The sequence below is a fragment of the Xenopus tropicalis genome, chromosome 1, assembly GCF_000004195.4.
Source record: "Xenopus tropicalis strain Nigerian chromosome 1, UCB_Xtro_10.0, whole genome shotgun sequence".
In the NCBI taxonomy this organism is placed as follows: domain Eukaryota; kingdom Metazoa; phylum Chordata; class Amphibia; order Anura; family Pipidae; genus Xenopus; species Xenopus tropicalis.
In genome coordinates this window covers 25,901,387-25,920,203 of record NC_030677.2, presented here as the reverse complement: position 1 = coordinate 25,920,203, position 18,817 = coordinate 25,901,387, and the positions used below count along the sequence as shown (strand labels likewise).

General features: G+C 42.4%; 1 protein-coding gene across 1 annotated transcript in view; it reads left to right on the top strand.

Moving 5' to 3' along the window:
* The window catches only part of stk32b (serine/threonine kinase 32B), a 115,414-nt gene that overhangs the window by 6,253 nt on the left and 90,344 nt on the right, over positions 1 to 18,817 (top strand). Inside the window, exons 2-3 of the mRNA XM_002939053.3 lie at positions 14,968 to 15,023; positions 17,922 to 18,073. Coding sequence (XP_002939099.2) covers positions 14,968 to 15,023; positions 17,922 to 18,073 — 208 coding nt within the window. The remainder of the gene's footprint in view (positions 1 to 14,967; positions 15,024 to 17,921; positions 18,074 to 18,817) is intronic.

Below are 18,817 nucleotides of genomic sequence, written 5' to 3'. Positions count from 1 at the left end.
TATTAGCACCATGGAAACGGGATTTGCTGAAAAACGCCATGTGTGGCTTGTGCAGCGTTTTTAGGCCGAGAAAAAACGCAGCGGAAAAACGCCACGCGAACCCAAATTGCGAACATACGCGAAAAGTTCGCAAACTTGCGAACACCCGATGTCTCTATATGGTACCACAGATGCTTAGATTTGTTATTAATCCACCAACAGGGGACTCACCAAGTCTCCTTCGGCACGCCAGCCCATTTGGACGTATAACAGTTTTAACACAGGGAGAAACTTTTCATAAACTTTGATTAATGTGACTGCCCCTGTGCCTGTGTCTCCTCTTGCCCCAGCTCTACTCCATCTCTAACATCCTACCTGTTGTCCTCTGAACCTGTAGCTCTTCATAGACCAATTTATAATCATTTAACTAATGTGGTTTTGGGTGAATGATAGTGATGAGCGAATCTGTTGTGTTTCACTTCGCTGAAAGATTTGTGAAACTGCTGAAAAATTAGCAAAACGGCAAAAAATTAGCGAAATGCATTGAAGTCAACAGGTGCCAAAGTTTCTTTTTACGCAACAATCCATGCCTGCCAAAAAAGTTTGCCCATCGCTATTGAATGGCATGCTCTTTACCTTAATAGGTATCGCTTTATAAAAAAAAGTAGTGGGGAGGAGCCTAAGTTTAAAAGACCGCCCTTGATCTGACCCCAATCCAACCCAAACCTACCTTTTTTTCCTTCCCGGAAGCCTCCATAACCTGCCCTGTGCATCATAGCCCCGCCCCTTTTACATTACAGGCCCTGCACTGCGTCACTGTCCATCCCCTTTTTGTTCCCGCCCCCACTAGCCGGTAAAAGTTTTTCAGAAAGGGGGCAACTCTACATGCATTAGGAAACTCTGGTGACTTGTAGAGATCTAATCAAATCTGAATTGAAGCTGGAACTGCCATGGTAATTGTGGGGGTGCTTGGAAATTGGAGGGAGGGGGGTTAATAAACAGTGTTAGACCTTAGGCCCACTCTCCCCTTCTCTGTTCACTTACTTTCTTTAGTCCCTAAATTACTTCTTTTTACATACTATTATTTATCCTTTCCCCCATTTCTTCTGTTTTTTCTCATATAGAATTGAGTAATGGCCATGGTATAGGCATACAAGGCAAATGGTTGGGTGAGCAGGAGGGCCCCCTGACACCTGGGCCCACTGGGAGTTTTCCTGGTATCCTGGTGGGCCAGTCTTACACTGTTAATAAATGAAAGTAACATCCACATCTGATGTTAGGGTGACACACTGATAAAGGTTGGGTTTTAATCTATTTTTGCCATCTAGAACAGTGCTGTCCAACTTCTGTTGTACCGAGGGCCGGAATTTTTTCGACCTACGTGGTGGAGGGCCGATAATGGAAGCCAGTTTTGACCACTCCCCTTTTTTAAACTGCACCCACTTGAAACCACACCCATGTTATCACATGACCATACCCATATTAATGGTTGTAGTACAGCAAAAACCTGCCATACTCTGCCTGCCCTACCCTGCCTGTGTGTGCCATACTCTGCCTTCCCTACCCTGCCTGTGTGTGCCATACTCTGCCTTCCCTACCCTGCCTGTGTGTGCCATACTCTGCCTTCCCTACCCTGCCTGTGTGCCATACTTGGCTGGTTTGTGCCATACTTGGCCTGTGTGTGCCATACTCTGCCTTCCCTACCCTGCCTGTGTGTGCCATACTCTGCCTTCTCTACCCTGCCTGTGTGCCATACTTGGCTGGTTTGTGCCATACTTGGCCTGTGTGTGCCATACTCTGCCTGCCCTACCCTGCCTGTGTGTGCCATACTCTGCCTTCCCTACCCTGCCTGCGTGTGCCATACTTTCACTGTGTTTGCCATTCTTGGTTGGTTTGTGCCCTACCCTGCCTGTATGTGCCATATTCTGCCTTCCCTACCCTGCCTGTGTGTGCCATACTCTGCTTGACCTATGATGCCTGTGTGTATGGCACACACAGGCAGCCTACAGTGACACAATGTTGGCACTGCTCCTACAGTCTGCACAATAACTATATATTAAAAAACGTTTTAATTGAAGTACCACCTCAGTATATGTTCTTTTTGTAGTGTGCAGGGATTATTTGTGGGTTTCTACTGCTCCTGAGGTGTGAACAGGGGAACAATGTGGGTGATTACAGCCTGAGCCTGAGGTGTGAACACTGCAGGGGGTGAACAATGCAGAGATTAAAAGGTGTGAAAAACACAGGGGATTACATATTTAAACAATACAGCCTGATTACAGCCTGAATCTGAGGTGAGAACCATGCAGGGGGCCAGTTAATCTCAGTACTGATACCATTTAAAGCTTACACCAGAGTAAGTAATCAAAGCAGCCAGACAGGTGGGGGGCCACACAGAGGGGGGTCGCGGGCCGCATGCGGCCCGCGGGCCGCCAGTTGGACAGCACTGATCTAGAACATAACACCCACTGACCACCTGTCCACCTGTGCTGGGGCTTCACAAAGGAATCTATGTCCCTCAGTTTTTCATAGGTTTATCATTAAATAAGGTCCCTTTTTACAACTGTAGGACAAAGATAGAGGTAAAGCACCCTTCCCTCCTTCTGAATGAACATTGTTTTACTTACCATTTCCTACTGCTCCACACAAAGCGCCTTCATTAGCTTTGGTGTTGAGGCATCACCAAGGGGCTATGGGCCTCAGTTACAAAAATATTCCTTTTTGACTAAATTTTGCCTGAGCTCCTCTTGCATCCTAATTACGTCTTGGAGGGAAAAAAATGGCGGCACAACAAAATGATTTTCTACGGCTACCCGTAGTGGCCAACCATCAGCCCTGGGCAAGTGTGTCTGTCTTCCAGAAAACAGAGGTTTGGCTTATTTTTCCATGTAGTTATATATTATCCTTGGGTTGTTTATTCCTCACCTAGACAAACCATGGCTGGAAATAAAAGCTCTGCCAATAACAAGCGTTATGGATTAAGCTGCTTGTGTTGCGTGGGAAGATCATATGGACTTAATTCAATTGAGCTGCTGCTATTGAACCCTCAATGAGGGAAATTTGCTTATTATAAGTGCACTGGAACTAAACACAGATTTTTTTATCAAGAAAAACATGTCAGAGGCACGTAGTCTTCTAAATTAATGATGTTCTCCAACAACCTAAGGCGCTTAAAGTTTCCTCTGATGGCGGTGTCATGGTGGTGACTACAAAGCGCTGTGTATATAATGTGTTGTTTAATTAATGATGTTCTTCTAGATAAGCTGCTGAGAAAATAATCATAATAGTAGGCAAACAGTTGGGCTTTATGTCCTGCCGCACTGGCTTCTATCCGTCAATAAAACCATTCAGAAAAATAGAGCAAAATAAATTCAGTTTTACAGCAATCAGAATTCATGAAGGCTAATCCATTCTGAATTTAAAGGGGAACTCCAGACAATATTTTTTACATTCCCTGAATGTTGCATATGCTTTTCACGAAGACTGGTAATCAGCTGCATCTCTTTCATTGTTTCAAGGACCTGAACCAGCAGTGCAGAGAACAGAAAATGCATTTCCATTGCAGTTAAAGGGGAAGTTAACTTGTAGAATGTTATAGAATGTCCTATTGTTAGCAACTTATCAATTGGTCTTCATTTTTTATTTCTTATAGTGTTTGCCTTCCCCTTCTATGTCTTTCCAGTTTTCAAATGGGGGTCACTGACCCCAACAGCCAAAAAAACTGTTGTTCTGCATGGCTACAATTATATAGTTATTGTTACTTTGTATTGCATATCTTTCTATTCAGGCTTTTCATCTTCCATTCTCTCCAGTCTCAAACCACTACCTGGTTCCTAGGATTAATTGAAATCCTGTCAGGGGAGGAGGGACTAAAACAGAGATTGTAACAACTTCTCCACAGCTTACAGGCAGCATGCAGGAACTACATAACCACAATGCATTGCACTGTGATGTTCATTTTCTTATTGACATCACATTTTGCAGGGGATTGTGGGATTGGGAGGATGCAGGCTGAAGGCAAGCTGGGGACAGTCGGCTACTGTTACATTTTATTTGAGTCACAAAGTAGTCAGCCAGATCAGCAGGGGAACAGGGGGCGGGGCTCAGGGAACTGTTCCAAACCATATTATTACATTCAAAATCATGAAAAGGCTGCATATTTGTAATTGATGTATATTGCAAAGTTGCTTGAAATTATGTTTACTTTAATTTGTGTTTGGGGATTGTCTCAACCCAGTCAATGATAAATTACGGTGGACAAAAAATATAAAAGTGGGTCAGTAAATCACAGAATATGAGTGCTACATGTGTCTGTATCAGTCTGTATATACAGTATATATATATATACAATGAGGAAATTAATAAAATATTGGACATTACTGTGTTTGAGTTCATGTAATCCCAAGTGGCACCTACCCCTGCTGTCCAATTCTAGTCTAATGTCCGTTCCATGTATAATTACATCTTGCAGCTGCCCAGACTGGCTAATTGGATACATCATACTGTGTGAATCAAGTTGAATATAACAGCTTTAATATCAGAGATCGGACAGGGGATGAATTGCCCAAAATTCTGCATTTAATATAAAAAGTGCGCTTCAGTGTTAAATCCCAACAGTCACCTTTAGTATCCATATTATAGATGTTATGGATGGAGCTGGGGTCCTACCTTTGCTGTTGACCTGCAACTCCCATCATCCACTGCCAGAGGTTCAGTGGGTAGGACAGTAATGGCAGAACAGTAATGGCAGAACAGTAATGGCAGAACAGCTGGAGACTTAATCAGACTATCCAGGATTCTGGCTTCCCTAGCTGGCTGCTAACAATACAGATTTCTATCATTTTGCTTCTATGGGCTCACAGCAGGCTTACCATCTAGAGATCAGGTCCCAGCCAGGCAGCAGTGCTGCTGATTTGAAGTACATGGCTAAATGTTTGTCAGGCTGCTTGCTCAGCCCAATTGGTTTTGCCTTCAGCAATTCCCCTTGACACCAGTCCCTTTGTTTGTTGCCTGTCTATGGTCTAATTGTCTAAACTGATCTGGCAGTGTTTGTGTAGCTTCCCTGGCTCTTCTTTTCCTTTGTGGCAAACTGATTTCTCATTCTCTTTGTCTTCCTAATATGAGATTTTCAGCCCATAAACTACAAATCCTACACCCCTCTCATAGTAAAGTATTTTATTTACTGTTACATTTACTATTTACTGTTTGTCCACCAACCCAAATGGGGATTGTGATGAAAATAATTTTTGCCTGTTGCTTTCATTAAAGATGTATATGGTTGTTTGTTAAGCAAAGATTGTAGCTTCCAGTCTTTACTATCTGTAAGCCAGAAGCTCTGGCTACAGCTGGGATATGGGTGGAGTTTGTTTATAGAGAGCTCATTATCTGTGTAGCCCACTTTAGAGAATGTGCTGCTACCTGCTGAGATCTAGTGGCGCTTACAGGGATCCTGAGCCCCGCTTACTATGGGGAACAGATGTTGCTGTACTATTTGGCGTGCCTCCACACAGGATAGGGATAGCTTGAACTATAACTCCCCTCCTGAGAACTTGATATTATACTTCTGCTTTGGGGACTCCCAGCACTCCTGGCACCTTGCCCCCTCCCTGGGGTAGTTGCTTACCCGGCAGTGTGGATCCTCCAGATAGTAAGACAATGCACTCTGGTATTATGCCGAACCAAGTGATTTCTTTATTTGCAGAATGAATGACAGATAGGCTTTGCAGGAGTTACAGAACACGTCAGGGAACACTCTTTTCCTTAGGGGACCCTCTCTCCTGGGATACCGTCAATACTCCAGCCAGATGACCCTCTTTTGGGATTCCCCCCCGGTACTTCACGCCAGAAGCCCCTCTCTAGGGCACTTCCCGGTACTCCCGCCAAGCGGACACCCCCTTGAGACCTCACCCCGGAATATCACCCGGCTATCCCCTGGATTAGGCAAATCACCTATTACTACCACTTGGTTCCCTGACTCCAGCAATCAGTGCTGGGAGATCTTAATCTCATTAAATCTCCTGTAGGGGCCAAGCTGCCCAGCTAAATAGCCTATCTACCACTCCTAGAGCGGTCTATAACCTTTAGCTCACTAACTACTCCTGGCCTGTAGCTGGCCTCTTGCCAGAGGGTCCCAGGCAGGAAGACCTGGCTGCACAAGGCTGCACAGCCTTATATACTGTGTGCACCACCCTGTGGCCATAACCCTGAACTGCAGGGATACTCCCTTTCTTAACACAAAAAAACAACTAGGACCACCCTTAGGTGTCCAATTCCCTAAGGCCACCCTCTAGTGCCTGTCAAAGGAGAACCCATCCTAGGGGCCCAATCTTGGAGATCCCTACATTCTCCCCCTTGACGAAAAATGTCACCTCCTGGCTGACATACCATATACCAACATTATACCTTTAACATCCACTTCAACAGCCCCTCCCAGGGTCTGCACAGGTACATTGGGTGACCTAGGAGAAAAAGTTAAACACAATAAACATTTCCCGCAGTCTTCGTGTAAGTCCCCAAAAAGAGTCTCTGTCCCTTTAAGAAACTTCACACATACTCAAAAAACTGAAAAGATCAAAGTCTCCACCTCTCCTTGAGGGAGTCCATGTCCCAAGGCAATCAGTGCCCTGGGATACCTCCAACCAACAGGTTGGGCACTTGAATCAGTCCTCAGCTTGACTGACGGACCCTCCTGGGTCAACTTTGGGCCTGGCATCCTCCAGGGCCAACACAAAAGAATTCCCCTCTGGGAATTTAAACAGGAGCAGTCCTTGCCTCCCAACCAGCCAGTTGGCTGTGGTGCAGGTAACCCTCACCCGCCCCACAATCCCTTCTTGGGAAAGCACAAGTCCCTCCTGAGGGGTACACCAAAACGGTAGGTGCTACTTCCCCTTTAAACTCAGTCAATCACTATCTTCTCAGCAAAGCTGCCAGACCAGGCATAACGTCTCCCGGCATCCACCAGCAGGCGGTCATGTTCCGGAGGCTCCTCATCCCTTGTAGGGGCTGTCTCACCAGGTGGCGCTGGCTTGCTGGGATCAGACATGCTCTCGCTTCTCAGCCCGCAGTATCTCCTATACTCCTGAGACAAAGTGCGTTCTCTCAAAATGGCCGCGGTGACCTCACCGGCTGTAGTCACGCCCTCACACTTGGCGCACTTTCTTTGCTGCTTGGTTGGTCGCACGCTCAAATGGGCGGCAACGACACTTAGTATGGCACACCTCTCTCCTCCAGGCGCGTGATCTAGCGCCTCTTCCTGGCTCTGTTTTGGCGCCACCACCCTGCAATCCAGTTGGCCCAGAGCCTCTCCTGCTCTATTTGGCGCCAAATATCCCTTGTGGACACGGATCAGGGGGGCCCAAAATTTAACCCAGACGGAGGGCAGGCTTCCACACTCACACTAGGCCTCACCTCAGTTATTGGCCCTTCCTTCTTTACTGTTTCAGATCTCAGCAGTGCCTCCAAATGTAGCCCACTTTAGAGAATGTGCTGCTACCTGCTGAGATCTAGTGGCGCTTACAGGGATCCTGAGCCCCGCTTACTATGGGGAACAGATGTTGCTGTACTATTTGGCGTGCCTCCACACAGGATAGGGATAGCTTGAACTATAACTCCCCTCCTGAGAACTTGATATTATACTTCTGCTTTGGGGACTCCCAGCACTCCTGGCACCTTGCCCCCTCCCTGGGGTAGTTGCTTACCCGGCAGTGTGGATCCTCCAGATAGTAAGACAATGCACTCTGGTATTATGCCGAACCAAGTGATTTCTTTATTTGCAGAATGAATGACAGATAGGCTTTGCAGGAGTTACAGAACACGTCAGGGAACACTCTTTTCCTTAGGGGACCCTCTCTCCTGGGATACCGTCAATACTCCAGCCAGATGACCCTCTTTTGGGATTCCCTCCGGTACTTCACGCCAGAAGCCCCTCTCTAGGGCACTTCCCGGTACTCCCGCCAAGCGGACACCCCCTTGAGACCTCACCCCGGAATATCACCCGGCTATCCCCTGGATTAGGCAAATCACCTATTACTACCACTTGGTTCCCTGACTCCAGCAATCAGTGCTGGGAGATCTTAATCTCATTAAATCTCCTGTAGGGGCCAAGCTGCCCAGCTAAATAGCCTATCTACCACTCCTAGAGCGGTCTATAACCTTTAGCTCACTAACTACTCCTGGCCTGTAGCTGGCCTCTTGCCAGATGGTCCCAGGCAGGAAGACCTGGCTGCACAAGGCTGCACAGCCTTATATACTGTGTGCACCACCCTGTGGCCATAACCCTGAACTGCAGGGATACTCCCTTTCTTAACACAAAAAAACAACTAGGACCACCCTTAGGTGTCCAATTCCCTAAGGCCACCCTCTAGTGCCTGTCAAAGGAGAACCCATCCTAGGGGCCCAATCTTGGAGATCCCTACATCTGTAAAGGGGGTGGGACGTGTAGGTAGTAAAGCTAGCCATACATTAATAGATCAGGTCCCTTTGGCCATGTTCTGATATGATTTTTTGGTCCCAAATGATCAGATCCTAATACAGACATATGGAGAGCATTGGGCAAGGGACTCATCAGCATGCAATATTTCAAACCTGCCTGATTTGTTCAAATGTTGTTCAGCTATTGATAGGGAAGGCAGTTGGGTATCCCCATAAATGCGCCTCTATGCTACTGACTTGGTAGGGAAGGGTCGAGTTGGCAGCTTATATGGCCCTGTGTATGACCAGATTAAGGGTAATTTTTTCTATTAATATATAATGGAAAAAAATAAGAATAAGAATTTTTTTCTTTTGAAACAATATTACATTTTGCAGAATACATTTTCAGCATAAACCTTATATTGCACTTGTTTGATCAACAGTTAAGTAGATGGGGTAATTTCGCCACTTTAAATACTGAGAAAACCTTTGTATTTTTGGTTGCTATCAGTATCTACATTAGCACAATCAAACAACCTATTTTTGTAAATCAACCCTACTGAGTCAACCATAAAGCTTACAATCTAACTGGACATGATGTGGGCAAAAGAATTAACAGAACAATAAAACCTAGGCCAATGGGAGTTAATGGATATAAATGAGAATAGTTACCATTTAATAACTACACACTCGTGTATATATATTCAATCAATGTAATCAATGCACTAATTGGCTCCATAACCCCAACATTCTCCCTTAAATTGAGTCTCTAATTAAAAAGAAATACATTGCTCATTATGGTTTGTGCCTCTATAGCTCCACATCACAGCAACAGGCAATGGGCTTGTGCAATGGATTACAATTCTTTTAGATTTTCCTGTAAAACTCTGTAAAACATTTGATTTCCAGTCAATGCACTGAAACTCCTTGCGAATTATACCCACAGAGAACATTTATACACAACAAACCGTCAGCCCAAACAGCTGTGTCAGACATAGAGCAGGGCCGAGAGTTCCGTGAGTCATAGGCTGGATACTGCTGCTCAGCAAAGCACAGACGGGTCTTTTTTTATCAGCAATTCAGTCCAATTGGGTCCCTGCTGCTTCCAGCAGACATCAGCTGGAAAACTGATTGATTTGTTTTGCTTGATGAAGATATGAATTCATCCCATGGGGGGATGCCCATAACTGAAAACCCTGCGGGGCAAATAGGGAAATGGGGGGGGAAGAAGAGGCAGAGATCAAAACATAGAGCCAGGGCTCATCCTTGCCCTGCTGAAATCAAAGATTACTTCCAACAGTTCTATTACAGAAAAAAAGGCCATCAGTGAGATAACCTCAATCTTATCATACAAGTAGGCAGAAGCAGTTTAGCAAACTTGCCAGATCATGGGTAATAAACAGGGACAGGCTTAAGGTCCCCATACACGGTAAGATCCGCTCGCTTGGCGAGATCGCCAAGCGAGCGGATCTTCCCCCGATATCCCCACCTACGGGTGGGCGATATCGGGGAGCTTGAAGTTAAAAAAAATCCGATCGTTTGGCCCAAACAACCGGATTATGTAGGCGGCAATGGGGCAGTCAGTTCGGGGACCACATCAACGAGCCGATGCGGTCCCCGATCCGACTGGATTTTCTAACCTGGCCGATCGATATCTGGGCAATTTCAGGCCAGATATCGATCGGCCAGCCCGCTCGTTTCTGCCCCTACACAGGCAGATATGCTGCCGAGTTGGTCCAAGGGACCGATATTGGCAGCTTCTATCGGCCCGTGTATGGGGGCCTTTATAGTGAGGGTGGATGTCTCTTGTTTAGAAATCCCATCATTTGGCCATTGAGGCAATGGTCTGTGCAGGCAGTTGGATTGAGATCCGCATCAACATGCAAATGTGGTTCTCGATTTGATGGAAAGATCGGGTCAGGTAGGTCAATCAGAGGGACCCATTAGTGGGCAGATAAGTTGCTGAACTGCTCTGAAGGGGCCGATTTAGCAGTTTAATGCCGCCTTTGTGTGGCCACCTTTATTTACAGACACAGACCGACATACATAGGAAAGGAGACAAGTAGGTGTAATTAATAGTTCATTGGCATAGGATATTAAAAATGCAGTAAACTTCAAATAAAAAAAAATGTTTTCTATTGGCTTCCAAATTGCTTTCATCCTAGGCAGGTGCCTCTACTTTCCTAATATTACAAAATATAATTCTTTCACATATGAATGAAGGGAGATATCCCTACACTGGCATTTTACTGCCAATAGATTTGCCACATTAGTGCCACCTATATATTAATTCTGCAGAAACCATTAACATATCTGAGTAAACAGCTTTAGAAGTTTCCCCTTTTGCTTAAGATAGCAGCTGCCATTTTAAGTAGCTTCCAGCCTGCAGTATAGCTGAGATCACACATTCCTAAGGGAGGGGGGAGGGAGTTCTTAGCATTCTGGTGGGAGGGGGAGCAGGAGAGGGGAGAGGGGAGAGAGCTGCACAGACTCTGGCCACCGGAATTAAGGCTTCTGAGAGAGGAAGTCAGACACTGGAACATCATGTTTCCAAATAAGTGACAAGAAATAATGAGTTTCTTTTGATAGAGGTATTACTGTTCTGTGTTTTGTTTTTTTTTAATTTTTTTAATTTAATTTAATTTTCTATTATTATAGTAATTATAGTTATGTATTGCACCTTTTTTGATCCAGGAGGACGATATTTCGTCCCACTGTGTACTTGTAAGTATATTGTTGGGATGACAATAAAACTCTACCTTTCCTTCTTCTTTAACCTGGGCATGGTCTCAAAAGCTCTTGTGATAGTATGGGTGTTGTTTGAAGTGGGTGTGGTTTAAAAAGGGGAGTGGCCAAAACTGACTTCCATCAGCACTGACATTGACCGCACTGATATAAACTATAGCAGTGTTTCTGAAGAAAATGTACAATTTTTATTGTTTATTGTTACTGTTAATTTAACAGGGACAAACTAGAACAGGTGAAATTATATTTTAAGCCCTAGAAGCTAAAAAGATGAGTCTTATTTGAATGGAGATTGTATAAACCTAGAGCCAAAACTGGTGATGGAATTGGCATACAACACGAGATTCCTGAAAATATTTCCCCAAAAATATTTCAGTTGTTACATAATGTACTACAGGTATGGGATCGCTTATCCGGACACCAGTTATCCAGAAAGTTCCAAATTACAGGAAGGCCATCTCCCATAGACTCCATTATAAGCAAATAACTGTAATTTGTAAAAATAATTTCCTTTTTCTCTGTAATAATAAAACAAGTAAAAATGTCCCCAAGAAAAAACGTGCAATAAATTATGAATAAATTGATTTTTGCACATGAAAAATGTTCCGTGCGTAAAAAATTTGTTGAATGTAAAAATTGTCAAGCATAAAAATAGTCGCCTTTTGACTTCCATTCGTTTTGCTAATTTCTCACCGTTTCGTGAATTTTTTAGCAGTTTTGCAAATATTTTGCCGTAGGGAAATGGGACAGATTCACTCATCACTAATAATGAATCCTTATTGGAGGCAAACCAATACGTGGGGTTATTTAATGTTTAAATCATTTTTTAGTAGATTTTACAGATCCTATACCTGTATAGCCTTACTTTTATCAGTTTTTTAGGAGGCCCAAGAAAAATGTCCCCACTATCCTACTGTTAAAATCCAATAAAGGTTTAGATTTGAAACTACTGTATGTGCACAGCTGTATCCAGCAGCCAAATGGTAGTTACGATCCATACACATTGCTCTCTACTGACACTGCCAATGGTAAAATGGATCCGGCTATGCACGAGTGTTTGTTTATGCAGGTTCCACATTATGAATCAGTAGATGTGCATAACTGGCTGGAAGGACTGCTCCATTGTAATCCACAAATACCAACGACAAAATAAACTTAATTCCCTAGCTGTAGCCGAGCAACAGGGAAGTTCACTGAGGAGATCGGCACTCAGGATAAAATCAATCTCCTTTATTTCATTATTTCTGTATAGGCAAACAGTGGCTGAAACTCTCCATTGCATTTCACTCAAATCAATGATAGGCATGTAGTACAGAGGATCACGGGCTAATATTACAGGGAAACATCATAAACATATATACAAAAAATGTGGATATGATTTCCCACCTTGTGAATATTTATGAATTCTCCTATCATATGCAATAAATGAGAATAATGTCGTGGAATTCCTCCTTAATGAATTATCTCCCTTATTAAGTTTGGTTGTAAATAGATTAATTACTTAAGCACAAGCGCTCCTGAGAGTGGAATCAGTATATGTGGAGTTATTTAATTTTGCTGTATCCCAAATGAACTGTGAGAAATAATTTAATAATTGGGATTGAAATAGTGTAATTAGAAATACTGAAATTATCCGCACTCATTATAAATTAATTGTTTTTAATAAATCATTGATTTTTCGGAGTTTTGGTGGATCCTAATTTTAGATTGATTATCTTTTTAACTTAATGAAATTAAAGGTTATATTTTAATGCCAAAGGCACCAAATGAAGGTCTCTCCTTTTTTGTATATATGAATTAATAAGGTAGTAAATACCAGGTGTTCGGCAATAATGAATTTTTGAAGCTAATCGATAAACATCATAAACAGCTTTGGACAATGCAAGAAACCTGAAAGATGAATAACAGTGTGTATATAACAGCAGAAGATAAACTAAATACAGATATATTGGAATATTCTGTACTCAGTGTAAAGGATTTATTTTAGTTTACCTACAAAGCATTGTAAATTATGCCCAGCTTATACATAGGCTTAACATCCACTTTAAGCTTCTGTAAACTGTAATCAGTCATGATTCCTGCACCGCAGCCAAAGACTATGATGAAAGAGAGCCCTCTGGTGGCCTGACTTGCTCGGCTTTACTCATGAATCTCTCAAAAATAGGAATAGTGTTTCTATAAACGCTCAGCAAAACACATATTAATGATACAGTGACACAGTGTTAAAGTGCTGAGCCCTAAACAAAGTAACATCTCAGACATAAGTGAGTACCAAAATGTTATTCTTCCATTTATCAATAACTGGTCAGTTATAGTGTCCCCTTAAGACAAATGGATTTGGGAGGAGAGTAGCAAATAATGCTGCAGCATTTACATTTGAGGAATCTTTGCCCCAAGCCACAAAATGATATAGTATGTTCTATGGAATAGATGAAGGTCTATTTAAGGTCCATGTCATGTCCATCCTGATCCTTTAGCAGAAATAGATATGGAAATCTGCGGATTTGGTTTCTGCCTTAATCAGTGTTTCCTACAGAGAAACTGAACAGTTTTTTAGGACGGTCATCAGTTTTGGAGCCTGCAAGCCACCAGTCTAGTGGTGTTAGAAAATAGAATGTGGTGTAGAATAATGTTAGAATTATATAAACCAACATCTGATTGGTTGTTATGGCTTTATGGACTGAAGCTGACCTTAAACCTTTCACTAAACAATTTCCATAATTTTTCCTGTAAACTAAAAGGGATATATTATTCCTTACAGTCAAAAAGGATATCTAAATGATTAATCTGGGCTTTCCTATATGAGCTATAAACTCTGCAGGCCACATTCTATTAACCTGACTGGCTAATATCAGCATGGTGTAGGCCAGGAGCTGCAGAGAGAGGGGCACCACTGGCACCCTAACAGCAGCATGACGTGGAGGAAGGTGAGTGCAGAGGCAGTTCAGACCCCTACTAAACTAAAAGAGAACCACATTATAGTGTAAATGTCCAATATAGAACACACCCAAGTCTATACATGTAACATAGTAACATAGTAAGTTGGGTTGAAAAAGACATACGTCCATCACGTTCAACCATAATGCCTATATATAACCTGCCTAACTACTAGTTGATCCAGAGGAAGGCAAAACCCCATCTGAAGCCTCTCTAATTTGCCGCAGAGGGGAAAAAATTCCTTCCTGACTCCATGTGAATATTTTTTTCCACTGTCTCTAAAGAAGCGCACTGGTTGTGCTCGAAACGTTGGAATTTTTTTAATAGAAACACTTTTTCCTTTGTATCAAGTCCCTATATATATACACCTGGAAGTGGGAACCACCTACTCACTACAAAAACAATTGACACTGACTGCAGATATTTAAAAAGGAAAGGTTTCCCCTCCGGAGGAGCTTCCTACAATCCAAGTGACCCAATATCTGTTGAAGTATAATATAATGTACAGCAGACATGATCTTGATTGCTACCAACTGCCTGACATGCCAGTCAATAGTGAGGGCAGTCTATGCACCTCTCCCAGCTTTCTGCAAATGATTACACAGCTTTCCTGGCCCCAAGTCCTCACCTTCTGACTTCAAAGCATCACTATTTTATTACTGTGAAAACCGCTTTCCCCTTCATCTTCACAGAAGCTATTAATAAGCTAAAAGTTCCCATTCTGTCAGATTTATTCCTTCTCTTCGCTAATATTTAAATGCTATAACTTCTGGATACGGTAGCTAACTGTAAAGCAATATAACAGGTAGATAAATAGAATTATAGCATTATACAGTATATGTTGCAGAGCTGTATGAAAGGCACACTAATCTTCTATAATGCTTCTCTTCTTTGCAGTTAACTTTGATCATTTCCAAATACTGCGAGCGATTGGAAAGGGGAGTTTTGGAAAGGTAAGCTTAATTAATTTATTGCTTATTTAGTAAGCCTTCCATTCAACATATCTTTACATCCAGTCTCAATTTTAATACTGAAATAGAGTAATAGCAGGGAACTCAAGTACTTAAAAAAATATTTTATTTTTATTAGCATTTTAAACCCAATGCATTTTTAATCTGGGCACAGAAAAATGAAGAAAAAAAAAAAATTAAGACAACTCTATGTAAGCAATTGGTATAGGAATCAACACCACATTGTTGTAATATAGTGACATTGTATGATATAGTGGCAACTGTGTCGGCAATGGCTTAATTTGTCAATTACAAGACTTAGAAGAGGCATCCACATACTTTTGGCCATAATGTATAAATGAATATAGGATGCAGAACTCTACTCAGAAATATGTTGGAGTTATGTAAATAAAGAATATTAGTCATTTAGTGTGGATAAAATTCAAATGAGGGTGTTATTATGGGATGTTGAAGGCCTGTAACAGTAATTAATACTGGACATAATAAGAACATAGACATAGATATTTTCTTTGATAAGCAGTGGGAGAATGCATGGAACATGAGGAGATCAGTCTGCTATTGTTTAGAGTAGAAAATAATGTGTACAGTACCGGGCCTAAGGTATGCACCCGTCCCAACACCCTGTCCCATACTCACCCCCTCCACGCACTCTGGCACAGCAACCAGAAGGATTCTGATGGGCTGAAACTAGCAGAAGGAAGGCAGAAAGGTATGTGCCCTTCACACACACCCCACCACCATTGTGCCCTAGGCATGTGTCTCTTCTGCCAACTTTTATTTCAGGCCCTAAGCATGGTGAGAGAGAGAGCTTGGGATTTAGGTATGGGTATTATTTAAAATAGATGTCACAGTAGAGACTTGTGGGTGATCAGGAGGCAAAGGAAAATCTATGGCTAGACAGTGCATCTATACGCCTAGAGACAAACAGCAGACAGAGGGCTGTAAGCATCCACTTGAGCATTCAGTTGAACATAATTACGGCAGCTCAGTGGGCTGTAAATGCACAGGGACTGGAATGTTTGCAGTTAGCAAAGTGGCCTTACCCTTACCCACACTGTGCCCTGATTCACTTGCCCAGCTCCCGACCTTACTTACTACATTATCACACTACATAATTCATTCCCTGTGGAAAACTGATCTTCAGAATCAGAGCAAACAGCGCTACAGCCGTAACGTCAGTGCATTAAAGTCACCAGAATAACAGCTACTGGCATTGTACATAGAAGCGCAGGCTGGGATTTAATGTATTACATTGCTGACAATGTCTATAAATTAAGCAGAGTGGTCATACTATTCTAACAGTTTTTGGTCTGTGAACAATTGTTTTCATTTACACATAACAGAGTCTAGCTATCATTATAGGTAGCAAATAATCCCAACTCACGCCTTTATACTATAGGCAAGCACTTACCCTGTTACAATGCAAAGTGTTAATAGGCTTTATTCAAGAGGCATGTATTGACAGTTTCCTTTATATGATTCAAATGATTTCTTTGTTTTGGACACTTCAAAATGCCTAAAGAGGGCAGATGGTTAATGGGACCTTCATTAAAATGTTCAGGAGCAGTAACCCGTAGCAACCAATCAGCAGGTAGCATTTACTGGTCACAGATTCTGTCATGATTTTCATGGTGTACTTTTTATTTTCAATTACACTGTTTACACATCACAATAATTCACTTTACCATTTAAATTGTAATTCTTGAACCAACAAATATTTTAGCTGTAATATTGGTGTGTAGGCGCCATCTCAGTGTATTGTGCCTGTCAATGAGCTTTCAGAAGGAGCCAGCGCTACACATTAGAACTGCTTTCAGCTAACCTATTGTTTCTCCTACTCCCATGTAACTGGAGGAGTCCCAAACCGGACTTGGATTTCTTACTATTGAGTGCTATTCTGATACCTACTGGGAGCTGCTTCAGCACCGGATTTGTCTTGCAGGCGCCCCTAGGCCGCCCCCGTTGGGCACCCCGTGCCCCACCGGCTGCGAGCGCAAGTGCGCATGCGCAAACATTTAAAGTCCCATATGGAGCAGTGGGGAGAGGTCCCCATTGCTCCATATGGGAGCCAAATTTAAAAATTATGTTGCGGCGGGGTGGCATGCCGTCCCTAAATTTGTGCCGCCCTAGGCCCGGGCCTTTGGGACCTTGCCACAAATCCGGCCCTGACTATCTTGCTCCCTTCCCTTTGTTCTGCTGATTGGCTGCTGGGGGTGGGGAGGGTATATCACTCCAACTTGCAGCGCAGCAGTAAAATGTGACTGAAGGTTATCAGAGCACAGGTCACATGGCTGTTGCGCCATGGGAAATGAAGAATTTATGAAATCTCAAAATTAATTGTGCTTTTAAAAAACGTATTTCAATGCAGGATTCTGCTGGAGAAGCTCCATTAACTGATGGGTTTTGAAAAAAACATGTTTTCCCATAACAGTATTCCTTTAAAAACATTTTATTGGTTGCTATGGGTTACTGCTACTGGGTAAATTTAGTTCCTTTTACTACATATAGGGGCTAGCATTTGTTTCATCTGCTAAAAGCTCCCCATGTGCCACCAGCCTAATGGGGGATACAGATCCATAGCTCTTTTGCAGCCTGTCCTTTTGAAATCTCTGCTACTGTGACCCTGTTACACAGCTGACTCCATATTTACTCCTTATTTCCCTCCCCATGGCTTTATCTCAAATGTATTCATGTAACATAGGCGGCCAGTCTAGCCAGACAGAGGGCAGTTTGAGACTACCGCTAGCTATCAGTGACAAGAACAATGTATATATTTTCCTAATTAAATGGCTCTCATCATATTTTTCTATATTACAACAACCAGATGTTATCCAGCGCTTTTGCAGCATTACTGATGGGCACTTTTCTCACTGTGCGCAGGTGTGCATTGTGCAAAAGAAGGATTCGAAGATAATGTACGCTATGAAGTACATGAATAAACAGAAGTGCATTGAAAGGGACGAAGTCCGAAATGTCTTTAGGGAATTACAGATCATGCAGTGCCTTGAACACCCATTTCTGGTAAATCTGTGGTAAGTTATTATTTTGTTACTCTCTTCTTTGTGTTGTATAACTTCTTAGCATAATATCCATTGCTACAGTTGGGCAATATCCATTGCTACAGTTGTACAGTTGTACAATATCCATTGCTACAGTTGTGCAATATCCATTTCTACAGTTGTACAGTTGTACAATATCCATTGCTACAGTTGTACAGTTGTACAATATCCATTACTACAGTTGTACAATATCCTTTGCTACAGTTGTGCAATATCCATTTCTACAGTTGTACAGTTGTACAATATCCATTGCTACAGTTGTACAGTTGTACAATATCCATTACTACAGTTGTACAATATCCATTGCTACAGTTGTGCAATATCCATTTCTACAGTTGTACAGTTGTACAATATCCATTGCTACAGTTGTACAGTTGTACAATATCCATTACTACAGTTGTACAATATCCTTTGCTACAGTTGTACAATATCCATTGCTACAGTTGTACAGTTGTACAATATCCATTGCTACAGTTGTACAGTTGTACAATATCCATTGCTACAGTTGTACAGTTGTACAATATCCATTACTACAGTTGTACAATATCCATTGCTACAGTTGTACAGTTGTACAATATCCATTACTACAGTTGTACAGTTGTACAATATCCATTGCTACAGTTGTACAGTTGTACAATATCCATTGCTACAGTTGTACAATATCCTTTGCTACAGTTGTACAATATCCATTGCTACAGTTGTACAGTTGTACAATAT